The sequence below is a fragment of the Hypomesus nipponensis genome, chromosome 19 (assembly GCF_054491055.1).
Source record: "Hypomesus nipponensis isolate SF chromosome 19, ASM5449105v1, whole genome shotgun sequence".
Lineage (NCBI taxonomy): Eukaryota > Metazoa > Chordata > Actinopteri > Osmeriformes > Osmeridae > Hypomesus > Hypomesus nipponensis.
In genome coordinates, this window is record NC_140379.1 from 11,724,912 (window position 1) to 11,744,930 (window position 20,019).

The 20,019-nt window shown below is 41.6% G+C and overlaps 2 protein-coding genes across 9 annotated transcripts in view; one reads left to right on the forward strand and one right to left on the reverse strand.

Moving 5' to 3' along the window:
- herc1 (HECT and RLD domain containing E3 ubiquitin protein ligase family member 1) overlaps window positions 1-6,320 on the forward strand; it is a 46,738-nt gene extending 40,418 nt beyond the window's left edge. For all 5 annotated transcript variants that reach the window (XM_084682289.1, XM_084682287.1, XM_084682288.1 and 2 more), the window contains exons 71-79: window positions 129-267; window positions 1,136-1,305; window positions 1,728-1,897; window positions 2,144-2,309; window positions 2,613-2,689; window positions 2,908-3,160; window positions 4,326-4,478; window positions 4,770-5,075; window positions 5,565-6,320. In XM_084682289.1, coding sequence (XP_084538415.1) covers window positions 129-267; window positions 1,136-1,305; window positions 1,728-1,897; window positions 2,144-2,309; window positions 2,613-2,689; window positions 2,908-3,160; window positions 4,326-4,478; window positions 4,770-5,075; window positions 5,565-5,750 — 1,620 coding nt within the window. In that variant the 3' untranslated portion in view covers window positions 5,751-6,320. The remainder of the gene's footprint in view (window positions 1-128; window positions 268-1,135; window positions 1,306-1,727; window positions 1,898-2,143; window positions 2,310-2,612; window positions 2,690-2,907; window positions 3,161-4,325; window positions 4,479-4,769; window positions 5,076-5,564) is intronic.
- An 89-nt stretch (window positions 6,321-6,409) lies between these two features.
- On the reverse strand, window positions 6,410-16,712 carry LOC146247027 (uncharacterized). Of its 4 annotated transcripts, none has more exons than XM_084682298.1 (6): window positions 16,336-16,712; window positions 13,542-14,048; window positions 11,729-11,804; window positions 10,854-10,932; window positions 9,072-9,201; window positions 6,410-8,325 (listed from the first exon to the last, which is right to left on the reverse strand). In XM_084682298.1, the coding sequence occupies exons 2-6, from the start codon at window positions 14,040-14,042 to the stop codon at window positions 7,918-7,920; spliced, it is 1,194 nt and encodes a 397-aa protein (XP_084538424.1). In that variant the 5' UTR covers window positions 14,043-14,048; window positions 16,336-16,712; the 3' UTR covers window positions 6,410-7,917. The 4 variants fall into 4 exon arrangements, with proteins under 4 accessions (XP_084538424.1, XP_084538423.1, XP_084538422.1 ...); XM_084682297.1 differs by having other exon boundaries at window positions 13,542-14,084; XM_084682296.1 differs by lacking the exon at window positions 16,336-16,712 and adding an exon at window positions 15,282-15,437 and having other exon boundaries at window positions 13,542-14,084.
- Window positions 16,713-20,019: the final 3,307 nt, after the last annotated feature.

Below are 20,019 nucleotides of genomic sequence, written 5' to 3' on the forward strand. Positions count from 1 at the left end.
ACAGCCAGATACACAACTACAGTATAAATGTATTGAGAATAAATGGCCATACCATACTATATCTTCTGCACTGATGGCTAATGTGTGGTAACAGAACTGTATTATACTTTGGTGTGTGTGTGTTCCAGTTGGGTCTTGGTCACACCAACCATGTGAGGGAGCCTACCCTGGCAAGTGCCCTGCAGGGCAAGAACATCCACCAGATCTCTGCTGGCCGCTGCCACAGCGCAGCCTGGACCGCTCCGTCAGTTCCCCCCAGGGCTCCAGGTGACACTCACACACACACACACACACTCACACAGACACACACACACACACATTCACACACTCACACTGACACACTCACACACATACACATACTCAGACATACATGCACCAATATACAGTACAAACACACACACACACAAATATACATGCACATATAAAGATACTCATACTGTATAAACATGTAAACATAAACACATGCTCACACATATGCATGCCCATGTATGTACATACACACACTCACACACTGAAATACTCATTCTCTCTTTCTCTTGCTCTCTCTCTCTCGCTCCCTCTCAGTAGTATATACACATATTGTATTCCACACACTACACTGTCCCTCAGCTATATGCCCATAAATGTACACAAACCCACACGTTCACTGTACACACGCATGCTCACATACAGTACTTAAGGAAGTTCGCAGACAAGCACACTATATACAGTATGGTACAGTATGCACACACTATATACAGTATCGTACAGTATGCACACGCTATATACAGTATCGTACAGTATGCACACGCTATATACAGTATCGTACAGTATGCACACACTATATACAGTATCGTACAGTATGCACACGCTTAACCCATTCCCTGCGCCAACTATAAACACACACTGTGTGTCTATTGTACTGTGTTCCGTATGAAAGTGAGCTGCTATATAATAGGTGTCTTGTTTCCATACACTGACTTAAGTGAATGCTACAGTAAATAGAGAAACACGTAGCTTGTTGTGAAATAGGATATCTTAGTTGTTGCTGAACCAAAGGAAAGGAAACTTGATGTAAGAGAAATGGCCCAGAGGCTTTTTTTCCTCGTTAAAATGGTCCGTGTGACATCGTCCTCCTCATGTGTGTGTCCCACAGGCTCCTCAGTGCCCCTGCAGCTGGGCCTGCCTGTGTCTGTGCCCCCCCAGTACAGCTGTCTGAAGGAGGTCAGCATGGAGGCAGTGAGGGCCAGGCTCAGACTGCTCTACCACTTCTCTGACCTCATGTACTCCTCCTGGAGACTGCTCAACCTCAGCCCCAACAACCAGGTACTGTACACACACACACACACACCATACTGTACACACACCACACTGTACACACACCACCTGTACACACACCATACTGTATGCACACACACACACACACCATACTGTACACACACCACACTGTACACACACCACCTGTACACACACCATACTGTATGCACACACACACACACACACCATACTGTACGCACACACACACCATACTGTAAATACAGCATACTGTACACACACCATACTTTATACATCAGTCACGCCTCCCTTACGAACATTAAATACACAAACACACCTCAGTTACACATCTCGTGCCAACATTGCAGTGCATTCACCAACACACGCACACGAGTCACAGATCTCCCAAGGACACATACTCACCAAGATGCACTCTTTGAACTCTTCTTACCTGAGTACCATTTGGGTTCCAGAGCTGCACCTCTCACTACAATGCTGGTACGTGGGGGATCGTCCAGGGCCAACTGAGGCCCCTGCTGGCCCCCAGGGTTTACACCCTGCCCATGGTCCGCTCCATAGGAAAGACCATGGTCCAGGGCAAGAACTACGGGCCTCAGATCACTGTCAAGAGGATCTCCACACGGTCAGTAGCTCCCCATGTGTCCATGTAGAGTGGCCAAGCATCTGACAAAACTAAATGTGTGTGTGCATAAACATTGACACAAATACATAGAAATGACATTTCAAAGCTTTTCCAAGGAGTAAATCGAATTCTGCATTTGTCTGAGTGATTCATTTGTTCAAATCTTAACAGCAGTAACCTCACGATTGTGACACCGACCGATTTGTGTGTTTGCCCTTCCTTCTCCCGCTCTCTCTCTATCTCCAGAGGGCGCAAGTGCAAGCCCATCTTTGTGCAGATCGCCCGGCAGGTGGTGAAGCTGAACGCTTCTGACTTGCGGCTGCCTTCGCGGGCCTGGAAGGTGAAGCTGGTGGGAGAGGGGGCTGATGATGCCGGGGGCGTCTTTGACGACACCATCACTGAGATGTGCCAGGTAACGCTCACTGATCTAACCCACCCAACTATGCTTTCCGGCGTAAACAGTGTGGTGGGTTTGAAAAAGAAAAATGGGAGAAATACTTCACTGATTAGAACTGGTATAGACTCACTTTATGTTTTTTCGGGCAGTGATTTTGATGCCTGTGTTTGATACGTTTGTTAATATTATTCAGCTGTGTATAGGATGTCCTGTGAGCTGACGTATGTGTGTGTGTATTTTCCTTTCCCCTGTGTGTGTGTGTGTGTGTGTGTGTGTGTGTGTGTGTGTGTGTGTGTGTGTGTGTGTGTGTGTGTGTAGGAGCTGGAGACTGGTGTGGTGGACCTCCTTATCCCCTCCCCAAACTCCACAGCAGAGGTGGGCTACAACAGAGACAGGTGAGGAGCAAAAATCCACCAAAGGCCTAAAACACTGAAGGAAATTACCTAAACCCCTTTGACACATGACCGTTGAGAAAGACTGCATTTTGGTTGGTCCAGTGAAACAGAAAATACAAGGTGTAGAATTGACTTCCACATAAAAACTCAAAACTAAAAAGTGTAGTCAATTGCCTTTTATATATGAAGGAATCAGCTCATGTCCTTTCTCTCCCCAGGTTCCTGCTGAACCCGTCAGCCTGCCTGGACGAGCATCTGCTCCAGTTCAAGTTCCTGGGAATCCTGATGGGCGTGGCAATCCGCACCAAGAAGCCCCTGGACCTGCACCTGGCCCCGCTGGTGTGGAAGCAGCTGTGCTGCATCCCCCTGCTGCTGGAGGACCTGGAGGAGGTGGACCTGCTCTACGTGCAGACGCTCAACAGCATTCTTCACATTGAAGACAGCGGCATCACCGAGGACAATTTCCATGAGGTGGGTTGTGGGCGGGACAAAAACCAATACTTTGCCATCTTTGAACATTCTGTAATTCTGGAGGAATTACATAGTTTATCTAGGAAATTATGGGCAGTGATTTAAGGATGGGTCTTCTGGCTATTCTTGAGAAGATAACAGGTTGTGACATAGAAAGATTTGATATACTGCAGGTACTGGATGACACAGTTAATGCCCTCGGAAAATGCTTGGTGCTTGGGTTGAATTACAACTAGTTGGTAAGAAATCCAGCACTGATTTATTGTTATACCAAGTTTTTCTTCAAAGTACTCCTTTTCTCTTTGTACTTATTTAAAGACTGCAGCTCTAGTCCCAGTCTACTTCTAGAACTCAGCCATTTTACGGTTGAAAATTCCTCTGACTGTGGCCACCATTTTCCATCCTCAAAACTGTTGAGCAGATCTGATTGAATTACAGTCTGTGACTTTGTAAGCACAGGACTTTGACTAGATGACTGTAAAACTTGGAACACCATGTTCTGCACTTTGCTCTGATCAACCCCTCTCCTCTCTCCTTTTTTGGACATGATTGTTATTGATACGATAACCAGCCCGCCTAGCTCGAACCGCATTCACAAATGTAGTACACACATCTATGCACTCACACAAGCACCTCCCACAGGCACACACTGCCTCCCACTGCCTCCCCCGCACCACCATGGCTCCCCTACAGAACCAGGGCTTACGCAAAGGAAGCCAGTCAGTCTCAAAAAGCCCCCTCCACCTCGTCTATGCAAACATCCTCACACAACCCCAGTACTGTACCCGACATGGAATGCCACAGCCTCTGTCGATGCAGCATATCCTGAATGGTGGGGGGTGGGGGGGGGGGGGGGGGCTTGGCCTCAATCCCAGCCTTGTGAAGGGATCCGGGGGCCTGGCCCTGGGCCATACTTGATTTGTTCATCTTATTTGATGGTTGGAGCATTCAAAACCCAGAAAAAGGTCAACCTGGAAATGTATTGTTATCCATGCTCAGTAACAAATACCTTGTGCAAGATATATGTGTAATAATTTCATTTGATCTATGAGTCTGTAAAAAATAATGAATCAAATCCCAGCTATACAACGACTTCATAGTGACCTCTAGGCTTAGTGATTTGTGGATGTACTGACTCAACCCTGATTTGTGTTTTCCTCCCCAGATGATTCCTCTGGATTCCTTTGTGGGTCAAAGTGCCGACGGCAAGATGGTGCCCATCATCCCAGGAGGAAACAGCATCCCCCTCACCTTCTCTAACAGGAAGGAGTATGTGGACCGGGCCATAGAGTACAGACTGCACGAGATTGATCGACAAGTAAGTTCTGGACAGCGCTGCTCTCATACAATGGCGGTCTACTTAGTGGTGAACATGGCGTGTAGCTGTTATTGAAAACCAGAATTAAAGGTTAAATGAGAAATTCTTAGGTAGACATTTGGTTTACTGATACAACATTTCTACAGTCAACAAAATTACAATGGAAAAGCTGTTGTCTTGCTGTTTTATGTGAAAAATTCAATCTCGGCATACTTCCAACACTTCCAAACCGTACTACTTTTTGCCTTTCAAAGCAATCTGAAATAATGGCCCAAAATTGCCATCCTCTAGGTGGCGGCGGTGCGCGAGGGCATGTCATGGATTGTGCCGGTGCCTCTGCTGTCCCTACTGACTGCCAAGCAGCTGGAGCAGATGGTGTGCGGCATGCCGGAGATCTGCTGTGAGGTGCTGAAGAAGGTGGTGCGTTACCGCGAGGTGGACGAGCAGCATGCCCTGGTGCAGTGGTTCTGGCAGACCCTGGAGGAGTTTTCCAACGAGGAGCGCGTGCTCTTCATGCGCTTCGTCTCCGGGCGCTCCAGGCTTCCCGCCAACACGGCCGACATCTCCCAGAGGTTCCAGATAATGAAGGTGGACAGGGTGAGTTGGTCAACTATGGAGGTGGAGTCAAAGCCAGAGGTTTGGTTGATGTTGGTGTAGGCTATAGGCGTCCATCATTTGCTCAAGAGAGCACTTTAATACAAAGTGTCCAGTTTTTTCATCTATTTTGAGCATCTAACACATTTTTGTGTGTCCTCAACTTCATTCATCAACAGCAATGCCCTTTTGTGAATAGGAAAGAGTATTTTTGTGTTTTTTGAATTCAAACCCTTCTAGATTCAAACATCCCTTCTTAGCATAAATGGTTAACCCCAAATAAGTGCATTCCTTTGTCAGCGTTTACAGTTTAGTGTTCGTGTTCAAGGCTTGCAAGGTTTACTATTTTTTTTTAAGCCTTGGTTTCCATTTCTCATGCACAACTGCTTCAGCTTCTGAGCAACAGCAACACAGTGGAGTCAGATTACCTTATCATGGTAGTGTGTGACTGCTTAGGTGAGACTGACACCGTCTCTGCTCTTCCTCCTCCAGCCGTATGACAGTCTGCCCACCTCCCAGACGTGTTTCTTCCAGCTGCGTCTGCCTCCCTACTCCAGCCAGATCGTCATGGCTGAGAGACTTCGTTATGCCATCAACAACTGCCGCTCCATCGATATGGACAACTACATGCTCTCCCGTAACGTTGACAACGCTGAGGGCTCCGACACCGATTATTAGATCTCGATCAAACACACATACACACGTATTGTTCTCACATGCTTACCTAGGAAAGACTGAGCCTGGGTATGTGCTGTCTGCTCACAGACTGCAAATAAACACTCAGCAAGAACCCAGAGGTGCATCACAATCACTTTACCTAACTGTAGGAACTCCTGAGCAAAAGAGGCATCTTTTTCATGAGAACCGGACACTCACTATTTAATGCATTCTTTGATGTACTCACAAGACACATTACAATTTCAGTATTTTATTTCACCTTGTGGTTTCTTATAGCAGTTTCAAGAACAGCAATTCACATGAGCAGTGCATCGAGTATTATTGGTTATTGCTCCACATCCTATTTTCAGGTTTTTAGCATGGAGGTACTGTATGTTTATTTGGTTTGGAAATGTGTATAGAATTATTGAACCCTGTGGAGAGGGGGGGGGAATATTGTACATTATGTATAATGCTTCATTAGGAAAATGTTTTACATGAATATCCATATTTATTTTCTTTTAATTTTTAATTTGCCTATGCCGAGTTTCCTAAAGCAGAAAAAAACACAATAAAGGCTTCAAAAATGTTTGTTTTTTTCTGTGTGTCTTTGGTAGAAACCCAAACCGACAGTATAAAAAGTAAAGGTTGATAGGACAAATATTAGGCAGAAGGCTCGATTGATGAAAACAAGCATATTTATTGAAGTATAAAATGTCACAAAGGCCACCTTTTAGGGGGTAAATAAACCTTGGACTTTGTCCAAAATGATATACACAAAGGTTAACTCCTTTTGTCATCCCACATGTAACCATTCATTGTTAATCATTGCGTAAAAACATCATGTAGATTATGTATAGAATCCTTGTATAGAAAGACGTTGGCAAGACTTGATGGTAAAGTTGAAAAATTGGAAGTGGCAGGAATTACTGGATCTCTGGTCTGCAATGTCCTTCCAAGTCCCTGTAGTTTCTCTCTTGTTACATTATATTACAGGCATAGTGACAGGCACTGACCAGGTGTTTTTTAAGAAACTTGAAATCCTTACAATGACCCACATAGATGGATATTATCTTTCTAATATGGTTTGGCTCACATCTTTGGGGTATATCACAATGTAGGACTACCATATTAGCCAGCATTCTGTAATTCTTCACTTTATAGTTTTAGATGTAGTGTGTGAAACTAGCAATGTATTGCTTGGAGTACTCCGTTCAGGGACTCGAAAAACAAAATATGTCAGGTTGGATGGCTAATGATTCATCCTGGTTTGTGACAGACTTTGCAAGATGTTGCCCTTATGCTTTTTTTTATCCTTTCATGTCTTGGCAAGGTGTCAACATGAGGTAGAGGAATCATATCAAAAACTAACAAAGTCAGGGTGCCCTGGTGGCTCACAGGACAAGTGTGAATACCACAAAGGCATGCATGTCTTCCTCCTTCTCTGCCTTTCCTATCACACTTAACTAACTCTCCAAAAATATATATAAAAAAAAACTAGAAGCAATTTGATAAAGTAACAGTCATTATTCAACTCTCTGGAGCTGAGTTACCAAAAAGTGAGAAGATGGATTCAACACATTGTACTGCCAACGTTTTTTCATCATTGAAAGTATCATTGACACATTCTCAAAAACGTCACAAAGTCTCAAAAATCGTTCCTTCTTTTCACCTTTCTCGCATGCCACCATGAGGAACCGGGAGGAAATCTGAGGAAAATCTCAAAATGTTACTATTAAGATGACACTCACTCAAAAAGATAAGTTTGTGTTGCGCTCAAGTACAACCAATGAAAACTCCTAGTTTCTACATGTTGGTTTATCCCATTAATGTTTAGAATAATTTCTTGAAATCTCTCGAAATCCTAAACCAAAGTTTACAAGTTTCAGAATGAAATTTAAAAAATATATCAAAAGATTAACTACGTCTCATTGTGATCTATTTCCTCAGGCTTTGTTAATCCAGGTAAACAGAAGTTGGTACGAAGGATCTCAAACATGCTCTTAAAGGGCCAGCAACATGTAAACTCCACTCTACTGGAGCCTTAAAGGGCCTGTGTGGATTAAACCTCCTCCTGTCTTGTGTGGTACATGGGCCAACTCAGTCCCTCCTTCAGCCATTTCTCCTCTACCATAGCTATCACTGCATGTAAACAGCATTTACGTTCCCAAGTCCAGTACCACCAACATTATGACCCGCTACTCTCATTGCTACCATCGCCCATATTTCTGGGGGTGATGATGCTGCCCTTTGCCTTGAGCAGTCTTTCCAGGCAGGGAGAGCTTATTTTGAAAATGGGCTGCCGCCTGGGTCGAATAAGGTGGGGTTCAGTCTTTGGGTCAGTGCTGGAGGAGACTGCATTGTCCTGGGTCATGCCAGGGTCCTGACGGGACGAAGGGGGGCAGGTGGAGGGTCGAGCCGGTGTCTGCTGAGTTGTCTTGGAAGAGCAAATGGGGGACGTGTGGAGCCATTTCAGGTGTGGAGCAAAGTAGGAGCCAGGGAAAGGGGCATCGTCTGCTCTCGGGGTGTGGTCCCCCTCAGTTTGACACAGTGAGGAGAGTGGGGCGAGAGGTGGCAGATTAGCCGGGCTGTGGTACTGCAAACGAAAGACAAACTGAAAGTTAGGTTGGCATGAAAAATATATACATTTAGTTTTAAATAGACTTAAAACTAATTGTATCTCATCAAACAAAAATACTTCACTTAAAATGTTGTACATTCCCAACACACTTCTTTTGAAATAAATATACTGTATAACCATTTTTACTTTAATTCGGATTTTGGAATATGTGAGGAATTAATATAACCCTGTAATTAAAATACAATTCTGTGCTTCCTCCTTCAGTCAGATGACCTTTACCTGTTCTCAAAGACATTCCTTTCTGAATGCCTGTTATTGTAAGACTATAGTTGTCAAGATCTGGATACACCACCACAATGATTATTATATCCCCATAATAATTTCTATCTATAATAATCAATAATCTAATTAGAATTTAGTAACAATAATCCAACTATAATTCCAGGAATCTTTGTATGTCTATCTGTGTGTTAGATTCTCAATTATTCCGAGAACCAGGCACTGTATGAATGTATGAACTGTATGAATGCAATATGGCAGGTGTCTTGCTCAGGACCCAAGAACGTGCAATGCCGCATGTGACGTTGTTTGGATGAGCACTCCTGAGCAATGAATCCACGGAGCCATGCTGAGCTCACACTATGAGATCGAGCCATGGATCTCATGACACACAAACATGCACACGACAGTAACCATGTTACTAGCTTCCGATTGTCGCTTTTCCCCCATCAAATATTACTGCATGAATTTGGCAACTGTACCTTTTGCCTCTTAGCTTGAGTGCTGTCATCTTTCTGGTTGCCAATGAGATGGTCACAGCATGCTTTCACATGGGGGAACCAGCTATGAAGCATTTCTTCCATTTTCAGTATAATGCTGATGTAGCGTTCACTGGAACAGAGACAGAGAAAAGATGAGGTTAAGAATTGTTTTGTACATTTTACATTGGTTGGGCACAATTATCTTTTTCTTTTTCGTATCGGTTTTTAATGAAAAGTCCTAATTATGAAAAAGATTTTCCTTTAAAAAGGTATACAGTCCTGAAATGTCAACATGACATTTAACTTGCTAAGTTGTCTGGATTCCTGAACGTCTTCAAAATGTCCTTTTTAGATAAACGTTTACAAAAATATAAAGCCGCACAGCAGCTCAAAATAATGCAATAGCCATTACATAATCGTACCATAAAGCATTGCCACATTCTGTTCTTTCCAATTCATCTGAGTCACCAAGTGAGTTAATGCTAAACTACTGAATACAAATGCCAGAGGGTAAATCTAATCTGTTCCATGTTCTACATTCCTTAATGTCTGGTATGTGATCTTATCTCCCCCACCCATCCACCCCTCACAGACACATGCTCTGCAAATGGAACACATTATGCCTGTAGGAGAGGATGAGTGGGGCATGTTCAGTTCCACATGAGAAATGTGACTGAAGAGAGCCGCTATTCTGCTTTACGCACACATGGCCTGGCCCACACGTGGCAGTGGGGGAAGGCCCTTGTTTCATTCACCACTATAAATAGCGTGGTAAGCCCCAAGGCGGCCCGTAGTGGCCTCTCTGCTGCTGTAGCTGCTCTAAGCAGGATTTAAAGCAGTTACGCTCGCTAGCTAACGCCCTCCCAGTCTCCTCTCTCTTCTTCTTGGATGGCCGAGCTATCTGGTCAAGTCTCTTCATTCTACTGACTCCTCCGCAGATGGGAAGTCTGGAAACAATCCAGCACCCTTGACAAAGGGACACCTGCTGTGCTTGTGTGTTCTGTCTCTCTATGAGGTCTGCTCCTGAAACAAACACAGGCCAAAACTGCTCAACTCTATTTCATACATTTCTATTTCCCTGTGAGTGCCAGCTGATTTGGTGGGAAATTGTGTTTCTGGCTTATAAAGCTAGTGTGCTCTGCAGCACTTTTTGGCCAGACAAGCAGACAGCTGGTAGTGTCGATAAGATAATATCTCAGCTTTGGGCTTTTCGAATGGATGGAGGGGGCTTCTGGAGCTTTCCTTAGGAGTCTTTAGTTGCTACAGACTGTAGTTCCTGGCTCATTTCTGAGCTAATCACGCACGTGTTGAGCATGTGCCAAGCTAGCTGAAAGCTGCCAATAGAATTCTCCATGAAGCATAACACACAAAGATAATCACTTCTAACAAAAAAATCCTGATAAGCTGACTAGACATCCCCTTCAAAAAAAGCTGAAGTTAAACCGTGGACTGCAGTGTGTTGTTGCATCAATACGAGACTTAATCAATAGGAGACGAGTCTTATTATTCAGTAAGAGACGGTTCAGTGCTTTTTTGAACAGTCTGGCTGCCAGGAATCGTTCAGTCAACTGCATTCAATATTTCAGCACGTCAGATTCAAGGTTCTGACCATGTTCAGCCAGCCACACTGCTAGTGTCACCGCTGCAGATCTGTCACTAGTCGAATGAAGCTCCGAGAATGAGGAGAGACATAAAGGCTAGGTGGAGAAAGACTGAGGTTTGGAGAGGTTTGTGTTGCATAGGTAGTGAGAGGCAAGATAAGATATTTAGGGAGATATTTACCCCATATTTGGATTCTGAAGGACCCCCATTATTCTCTGAATGCGATCCATCGCAACACTCTCCTGGAAACTGCTGAGGCCTACAAGACAGAGGCACATTTGTCATGAGTATTGAATGCCATTGACTACGCTCTATTTGGAAACACATGGGTTTGCATCTGTGTGTGAACAAGTTAGATAGTATAATATTGAGTTATTGTGACACATCTAGATATACAGGCTGGATAGCATGAACTTGCACAGTACTGAAACAAAATTAAGCATGTCTCTCGAACATTGAATGCAACAAATGTCGACCTTCCTTTGATCATAGCCTTTTACCATGTGTACCACTCTTAGGTTAACAAGCGGCTAGATTTTATGTCTAGACTATGGTCTTTGCTGATTTGGACGTTCTGCCCCTTGTAATTTATGTGCATTTGGGCTGTTCCCTTAAAAGGGCCTTTAGCCATTAACTAAAGAACTTCAACATTTGAACGTAAGTACTACGTAACAGTGTTTTGTTCTTATTACGATTCCTAAAGATTTAACTTTAACCCAAATACTAATACTGTTTAAATGGATAATGTGATTGTTTCAAAATTGGAACAATGTTTTTGAAAGACATTGACCTCTGATGCATTGGGGACACTAACTCCTGTCCTATTGACATCATCCTATCAGTAATGATCTTTCAGTTCATTAAAAGTCCTGGCACTTTTTCTTTCTTTAGCGGATCTATCTCAATTGCTAGGCAAATGACGCACCACAACTCTATTGAGAAAGCCGGTTGGCCATGTGTGTACTAGTCAGGGAAAATAAGTAGGATGGTCAAGAAGGGATTGAAGGGACATAGATACACAAGTTCACAGAGCAAGGATTAGACGACTCACTTACGTTCAGAGTATCGGCCGGATTGCAGACCTAGAAGGATGTTGGATAGCGGGCGGATGTAACATTGCAGATCCAAGCACTGTTGTTGATAAATGAGGAGACATTGAGTTAAAACTGGGTGAAAAACAAAGCCTCTATTTCTATGGTGTTAATAAAATGATGTGGCAAAGACGTCTGTTTAACAACCAGCCAATTATTTCCTAGAAAATCATTTGCCATGGTTGGTCTATTTCAGTGCTGTCCCAACAGTACCACCTTATACAAGTTGTAGTCACATGACCCTTCAGCCCTCACTTGTCTGAGGCAGGTACAGTGTGTTCCTTTCGAGGTAGTAGCAACATGTGATGCACTCCTGTTGACATGTGACTTTATAAGAGCAGGGTGATTGAATATTCAAAAATGTATATGGAATATAGCTGCAAGCAGCAATGGCGGATTCCTCCTTCAAAATGGCAAAATGTTGTAAAATTGACAAAAGATATTTACACTGGGATTAACCAGAAGACTTGAAACTGTAATTTCTGTCAGAATAAAAAATAAATCTTTATACCTCTGACTGGATTCAAACCCACCACCCTTCACACATCAGTACTGTGTCTCATCTTACTAAGCCATTTACAGACTTAGACATTAGTTTATTCCGTTTTTAAATCAGAAAATAAGACATTTCTCCAATGGCACCCATTGTCAGATTTGGTTAAAATTCAAACAGCTGTAATTTAGCTCTATTTATATATGGGACATAAAAACGGGACAATGGGATGACTGGGTTGCTGCTGTAAAGAATAGCTTACTCATAGTGCTTTAAAAGGTTGCTTGGGGTGCCATTACTTGACATGTAAGGGAATTTCCAATCATGACTAGCATCAGTGGCAATTTGTCCTGGCTTAGGTCTCTGAAATGAATTTGCGCAACAGGAAACAGGCTGAACAATCAATATACTTAATTCGAGATAATTTGGTTCAGAAGAATTGGAGCAATGGAGTGGAAATGCAATCAAGTGGACATTTGGGCGTGGCCTGTGACGTGTTTGGGCCGTAGTTGTGGCATGTTGTATCAATATGCCAAATAAAAAAATAAAAATACCAATGTGTTCATGAGATAAATTACAATAAGGATAATATTACCAAAAATTATAATAGTCCTTTTAATAATCCTAATGATAATTGAAATCGTATTTATTTTATCTGCCTATCCCAACAACAAAGTGTCATGTCGGAAAACACTACTATATTAACAATATTATTTGCTCTGAATAATGCCAATTGGAAGAAGTTTGAATTTACAACACACTCTTTCCAGACACTTTGAAATATGGAACCTACTATTGGACCAATACTATTTTCTCTTACACACTATCAGTCACTTTCACCATTAGGACACTGTCAATAATGAAACTTTAATATGTAACCCAGTTGAATTGGTTTCAACTTGGGCCTGCTCTTCAATCCCACCCATGCTTGCTATGTTCAAACCCTGGAAATACAATGAGGGAGGAAGCAATATTGAAGAACTAAGCCATGACCTGTGACTACATTTGGATTTTCCCAGCAGACTAACAAGGTTTTGGCTGTAGTTATAGTGATACAGCAACCATGCCCACAGTTGGCTCAGCCAATCCGACAGTGGAACTTTCTAAATTGTATGGAGCTCACTGGACACAAAATAGGCAGGGCAGAGGAGAAAATATATGATTATATTTTCTTATGCTAACGCTATGTAGGCCTACATAGGAATTTGCACTTGTCATGTGACCTATCAAGCAAATAAGATACAGCCTACTTGAGAAGATAAAGGCTAATTGGTAAACTCTCACCTTACGTGCAAGCAATGTATCTTTATCCGCCTCCTCAGGCTTTGTACCCTCTCTCTGTACTGGTAGCCCAGGACTGTGGGATCTCTTCCTAGGTTGACGATGCTTCCCACCAAATCCACTTTCTATGCTATAAGGAGAGGTAGTCCAAATGGCCCAAGACTGTCTCTGCTGTTGGCCAAAAAAGATGTATCTCTGGGTTTCTGTGACCCAGGAGTCCTTGGCGGTGGTTGGGGTGACACTGCTGGAGTCATTGCCATTCCTGTCATTCTTTACCCTGGAGTTCCCATTTTGTATTTTTTCGTCACAGTTTTTGTCACTGTTAGTTGTGCTTCCAATGAGTCCAGCGTGTATGGTTATTTGGGATTCCCTTGACAGTGGTTGTGGTTGGGGTAAGGATGTTTTTTGTCTGTCAGGGTGATCAGGGCTTAATCCAACTGGGCTGTCGTACTCCTCGTCACTGGCCAGCCAGTCAATGGAGTAATCTGAGTCTGATGCCGACATCCTCACCTGTGGTTGTTATCCACGAGAGAGCATTAAAAAAACCTGACAGCATAACACAGGCATGGTTTAGACACAAGTAAAGGTGGACAGCAAAATTATTGTCAAATATCCTTGCAGTCACCTAACATTAGAGTACAATGTAGTCTACTCACACAGCAGTACAATAATAGGCCTAGCCCTACAGCAGTAGCTTACACTGGATGTCAATCTTATGTCAAATATCATACACGTTTATTCAAAGTCTCTTGTCATTTGCACAGAAACTCATCTGCATATCTTTTAAATATGCAAGTTAATGTTTCTACAAAACCCATCTCAACCCGCCATGAACCTATTCCCTGTAGATCGGAAGCCGACCAAATAAAACCATTAGGCCTACTGCTACATACTATATTACAATTGGTTACATTATTGGGCATAACAGTTTTCCATTTAGAATTTGATGAGGCTATATAATGCCATATAATTACTTGAATATGAATATGTACAAATTGAGAATCTTTGTTAATGTGAGGCTTTCATTGGAATCCTGTTTTTGAACGAATCGAGTTTGAGGTCCCTGAAAAGCGGTAAACCTTGAATAAGGGACAGCACAAAAATAGTGTAAGCAGCTGCTTTGCAGTTTAATTATTTACTGAATCCACTAAACAGCCTACTCCTCAAACCAAATAAGCAATATTGTGTGATTATGTAATAGCCTACAGCAAAACAGCGAATGGGGACACGAGTTAGAGACGACTTCACTTGGCCATTTATGGGGCAACGTTTGTAAAAGGTTGCACGTCCGTTAATCCTGCTCATTTTTCGCACATTTAGCACAAATAAATGCAGCCCAATCTTTAACTTATTTTTAACTTATCCAGAGCAATGTTCTGCAATGTTCTGCAAAATAATAAAAACATATTTTATAGAACTGTTAAATCTAGGCTAAATGTTAAATGTTAAATCTAAATCTTAATTCTAAATCTTAAATGTTAAATCTAAATAATCTAAATAATCTAAATGTTAAATCTAAATCTAAATGTTAAATCTAAATGTTAAATATTTAGTTAAATATTTAGCTAAATAGTTAAATATTGACTTTGAAGGGTTTTAAGGTAATTAGCGATAGCACTAACTGAGCATCCGAGTCTTTAGTATCCGAGTCACCCTGACAAATGTTAGCTAACTTTAGCTAGCTAGCTAGGTAATGTAACTTCCTCCAAGGTGTGTTAAGAAGTTCAAATTAAAACAATTTACCATTAATGATGTGGACGGCACCGCCGGTGGACCTACACCTTGGAGGCACCTGCCATAACGGGGCGTTCGATCTCTCCTAACTGAAAATAACTAACCATGTTTGAGTCCGTCACCCACGTTGCACTCACTGTTCCGGGTATGGGCGGGGCTGTGTGCACTGCTACTGCCAGGAGCTCGGCTATTGGCTCGTCTCTAAATATCTAGCTAAATATTTAACTAAATATTTAGCTAAATATTTAGCTAAATATTTAGCTAAATATTTAACTATTTAGCTAAATATTTAACCAAGTAAAATTAGATTTAACATTTAGATTTAGATTTAACATTTAGATTTAGATTCAACATTTAGACTTATAATTTAGATTTTGATTTAACATTTAGATTTAACAGTTCTATCAAATATTATTTTATTATTTTGCATACTGCAGAACATTGCTCTGGATAAGTTTTGACATGTAGGCCTATTTAGATGAATTTCCCTCTAAATGTTTAAAAAAGTGACCATTAAATATTGTGCTGCATTTATTTGTGCTAAATGTGCGAAAAATTAGCAGGATTAACGGACGTGCAACCTTTCACAAACGGCGCCCCATAATTACTAGGCTACAGTAGCCTAAGAGCAATACAGGAGCCGCACTAATGCCTAACCTACGTTTTCCTTTAACTAGCCTGGACAAAAATAAAATGAAGAAGAACACTGAAGCTCTAGGCTATATTGCACAGTTGCAATATAGACTAACAAAAAAATATGGAAATGGAAATAAGAACTGACACACGCCTAAATGTATCTTACATTTACACAATCCGGACCAAAGAACAAACTGTAGACAAAACGCTTTCCGTAATTCTCTTTTTAAATGCGACAGATATCTTACTCTAACGCTGACTCATTTGACATGAATCGCAAACGTAGACTACATGAATAGCAAATAGGCTACAACAATTCAATGAATCTAACACTGAGTGATCATTTTCACAAAATATTCCGCTGCATCTATTGATACTACGCTTTTTACACGTCCTGGGCAAAACAATGCAGGTAAAATATGCTTACCAAAAGTGAGTTGTGGCTTCCCCTTTTCTCAGCGGTGAATTAAGGACAGTTAGCTCTCACTCATGACCGGACCTTGTAGTGATGCGGTAAATTGAGCGATGTAGGAGTGTAACCATACACCCCGTGCAGCCTTTCCTAGGGCAACGTGTCTGAGAGGGCGGGTATAAACAAACTGGGCTCTCCGATTTGTGCTCTCACGACCATATCTGACAAATAGACATTGCGGTAGAGACCAACGTAAGGCGATAGGCGAAGGAAGCTTACATATTTAGATCAAATGGAAATTATAAAAGCACGTGGTCACGCGGAACAGTTTCAAGTATAGGGCAGGGAATTAACTTTGGACTGAGGCTGCTCACAAGCTATTCTTCCTTCTCGCCCTAATGTGTGCACATATTTATTTTCAAATTACGGTTTTGGGTAAAGGACGTGACATTCTAATTCAGTTTAACCCTCGTTGTTGCTCTGGATAAGAGCGTCTGCTAAATGACTAAACGTGTTAACACCTTAAAAGAGACTCATGACATTACATTACCGATGGATTAGTATGTGATAGATTCAAACTTAGCCTACATTGCATTGCAATTAAAACGCTCTGGACTCTAATGACTGGTATAAATAATGAGCCTACTGTGGTAATGAAGAAATATATTTGTATATGTTTTTAAAAACAAAGGTTAAAACAAAAAGTATATAAAATGAAAATGAAAAATACACCTGTATATGTAAGATTAGGATATTATGTTGTTAGGCCCAATGTGTGATTACATTCTAAGAATTTCAAAATGCCACATGCCCATTATGAGATACCAAACTGTGGCTACAATATGGTTCAGTACATACAATCTTGCTCAGCAAGTAGAACAAATACAAAAAAAGTAGCTATCGTAGCAATTTCTGGATCCAGCATTGCTCAGAGCTTTTCTCCATGCATAGTACAAGCCCTATAGTGTGTCTACCTTGACACTATACTACTCAGTTCTTCTGCCCCAGCAATGACTTCTTTGTCCCCAAGTTAAAGAGGATTTCTCAAGCATGCCACATCCTTTCAGCAAAACCATTACATTACACGAGGAATGAAAGAGAAAATCTTGATACTTTGGTGAATGTGTTGTTCAGACAAAGTTCTTCCTCTGTCTGTGCCTCTCACCAGAGCCTGTGTGTACAGTAATTCACAAGATACTTCGTATAGTATACATCCCCTCTATACACAAGAGACCGATTTTGTTGATGGAGAAATAGCGGAACATATGGGATCTCCCATATTGTATTTCAAGAGGATTGTCCATGTGACTCACTTTTGATCCCTGTGTCATTGTGAACATTTGTCATAGAAGGTAATCAGATGCAGTTGAGACTTCTTATGACTCAGCTCAAATGCAACATAAATGAACATAGTGCTGTTCATGGAGAGAGGGGAGACATGATTTACAGGTTCTGTATGTACTGAGGATTGGAGTATCATTTGAGGTGTCATTAACAGTAATACAAATGTATTCTTTGCTTGTTTTGTGAGTGCATCTGCATCTTGTTCATGTGTTTGCCATCAGATTTAGAGGGTTTTGAAACACTTGCTATCCATAATCCCATTCATCCGTAATTCAAAGTGATTCCAACTCACCCCCCCCCCACTCCTGCGCAGCCTCTGAGATCAAAACGATCAATACAGTATGCCACTTTACCGGTCTAATGATCCATGCTAAGTGACACTGTGAGTACTAGCCCAAGAGTCCTGAGCGGACATGTGTGAGAGAAAATTATAGGAGTAGGTTCATCCTCATTTGCAGTTGTTCACTTTTCTTTGAAGTGAAGCCCTGCGTGCTTGGTTACTTCTGCTTGGCTAATTTACACAAATGCATGTAACAATACTGAAGATTACATTTAGACAGGACCCTTGTGGATCTGCTTATTCTGTGATAATGCTAGGAGTTACAGTGCTAGCATATGCTGAGAGTAATGGATCTCATTTAAGATGACATGTCATATTGTAGAGTTTGAGATGAGACCAGAGAATGGCCCGAGGCCTCTGGGAAAAACAAGGGGACACTGATCTGTCATATAAGCCTGGAGGACGAAGTCAAATGCCATCCAGATTGTCGGATTGCAAGTAAACCATATTCACACAGTGGTTTCGTCATCATCAACCCCCAACCCCTATCTCTGTGAGCCTTATCACATCCCTGTCTTGGTCCTGATCCTGAACACAGACGTCAGCTTTCTATGAACCTCAGCTCTATTCCCCATAGCCTAAGGCGTGGCTTTGCTTCTTGTCTCCTTTTCTTCTCTCTCTCCCTCTCCAGCTTCCAATAAAAACGTTGGCAGGGGCTAGTCACATGTTTATCTCTTAGAGAGAGAGTGAGGTCCCTGCCCATTTTTTCCCACAGACTATTCACATGGAGGAAGGCAGTGTCTGCTAACGAATCACTATTGAATCTTTAATGACGTGCGTTAGTGTCAGTATCGCCGCTAGTACAACTTGCACCTTACACTCCAGATATTTGTATGTGTGTGTGTGTGTCTCTGTGTGTGTGTGTCTGTGTGTGTGTGTGTGTGTGTGTGTGTGTGTGTGTCTGCAGTCCTCAATGTGAACATGTGACTTTGGGTATATTTCAACACAGTTATGTAACATTTTTTCTCTCTCTCTCTCTCCCTACCTCTCTTTCTAACTGTCTCTCACTTTCTAGCTCTTTTTGCTATCTCTCTCTTACTCGCTGACTCACTCTCATTTTCTCTCTATACCACAATGGACTGGTGAGTAAGGTGGCACATGCTGAGAGTGATGCAACAGTAAATGAGCACATCTGAAATGGCCTTCATGAGATCTGGTTGCATAATTATGGGCTGGCCCTAGGGAGGTGTTTTTTTCCTTAGGGATTTTTTGGTACAGCTTCTTCAACACAACAAGCTTTGACTGGATGGAGACAAATGTATTTTTTATCAACAGCATATTAAACAACTTTTACTGCTTCCCTGTATATCCTTAAAAAATTTTTTTATACGTTTTGTAGAGACAGCATTTCCTTTTTTAATCTATGAGCTGATAATAAAGATTGGTTTTAGTATAAATAAAATATAGAAGGAACCTTTGTCTCCTCAATATCTATGGATCATTATTTCAGTAGATGCAAATCATGTATCTTGACTGGTCTGCGTTATTTAAAAAAAAACATGTCATGATAATTTGGTTGATTATGATAGTATTGACTTTATTTTGACTTGTCTGATGGTCCATAAATCATTCATACATTGAATAATCTATCCACTGAAAACATCTATAATTCAATGGAACAATGATTGGTGTCCTATAGAAAGCTGTCTATAGTTTCCTCAGGGTTTTAGGAGCCTTTTAAGGGCAAATATAAATTTGAAATACCCAAGGATGCTGTCAGTGCTTTCTATTATTTGTAAAAAGTTTCAAAAATATTTGTATCTATTCATTTTTTCAGGTCACATACATGTGAATGAACATTCACCTGATTGACCAAGCATCTTCCAAATCAAGATTACCTGTATTTACAGCCAGGGCATGTATCACGTCAAAGCTAAATCTGTTAAATTGCTATCCTGCCCACCATGTTTGAACAAGCCTGTGACAGATTATTGCTTGACTTGCTCTGTTTGGACATTTAACATAATTACAAGGTTCTAAAGGTTTTGACCAAACTTGGTGACCCGACACCCCTC

Excerpts from the sequence above, each read along its gene's own strand:
- LOC146247027 (XM_084682295.1), bottom strand. Across the intron at positions 10,933-11,728 it reads ATCCGGCCGATACTCTGAAC|GCCTCAGCAGTTTCCAGGAG; the intron begins GTAAGTGAGTCG and ends TCTGTCTTGTAG. Across the intron at positions 8,326-9,071 it reads CTCAAGCTAAGAGGCAAAAG|TACCACAGCCCGGCTAATCT; the intron begins GTACAGTTGCCA and ends TTTCGTTTGCAG.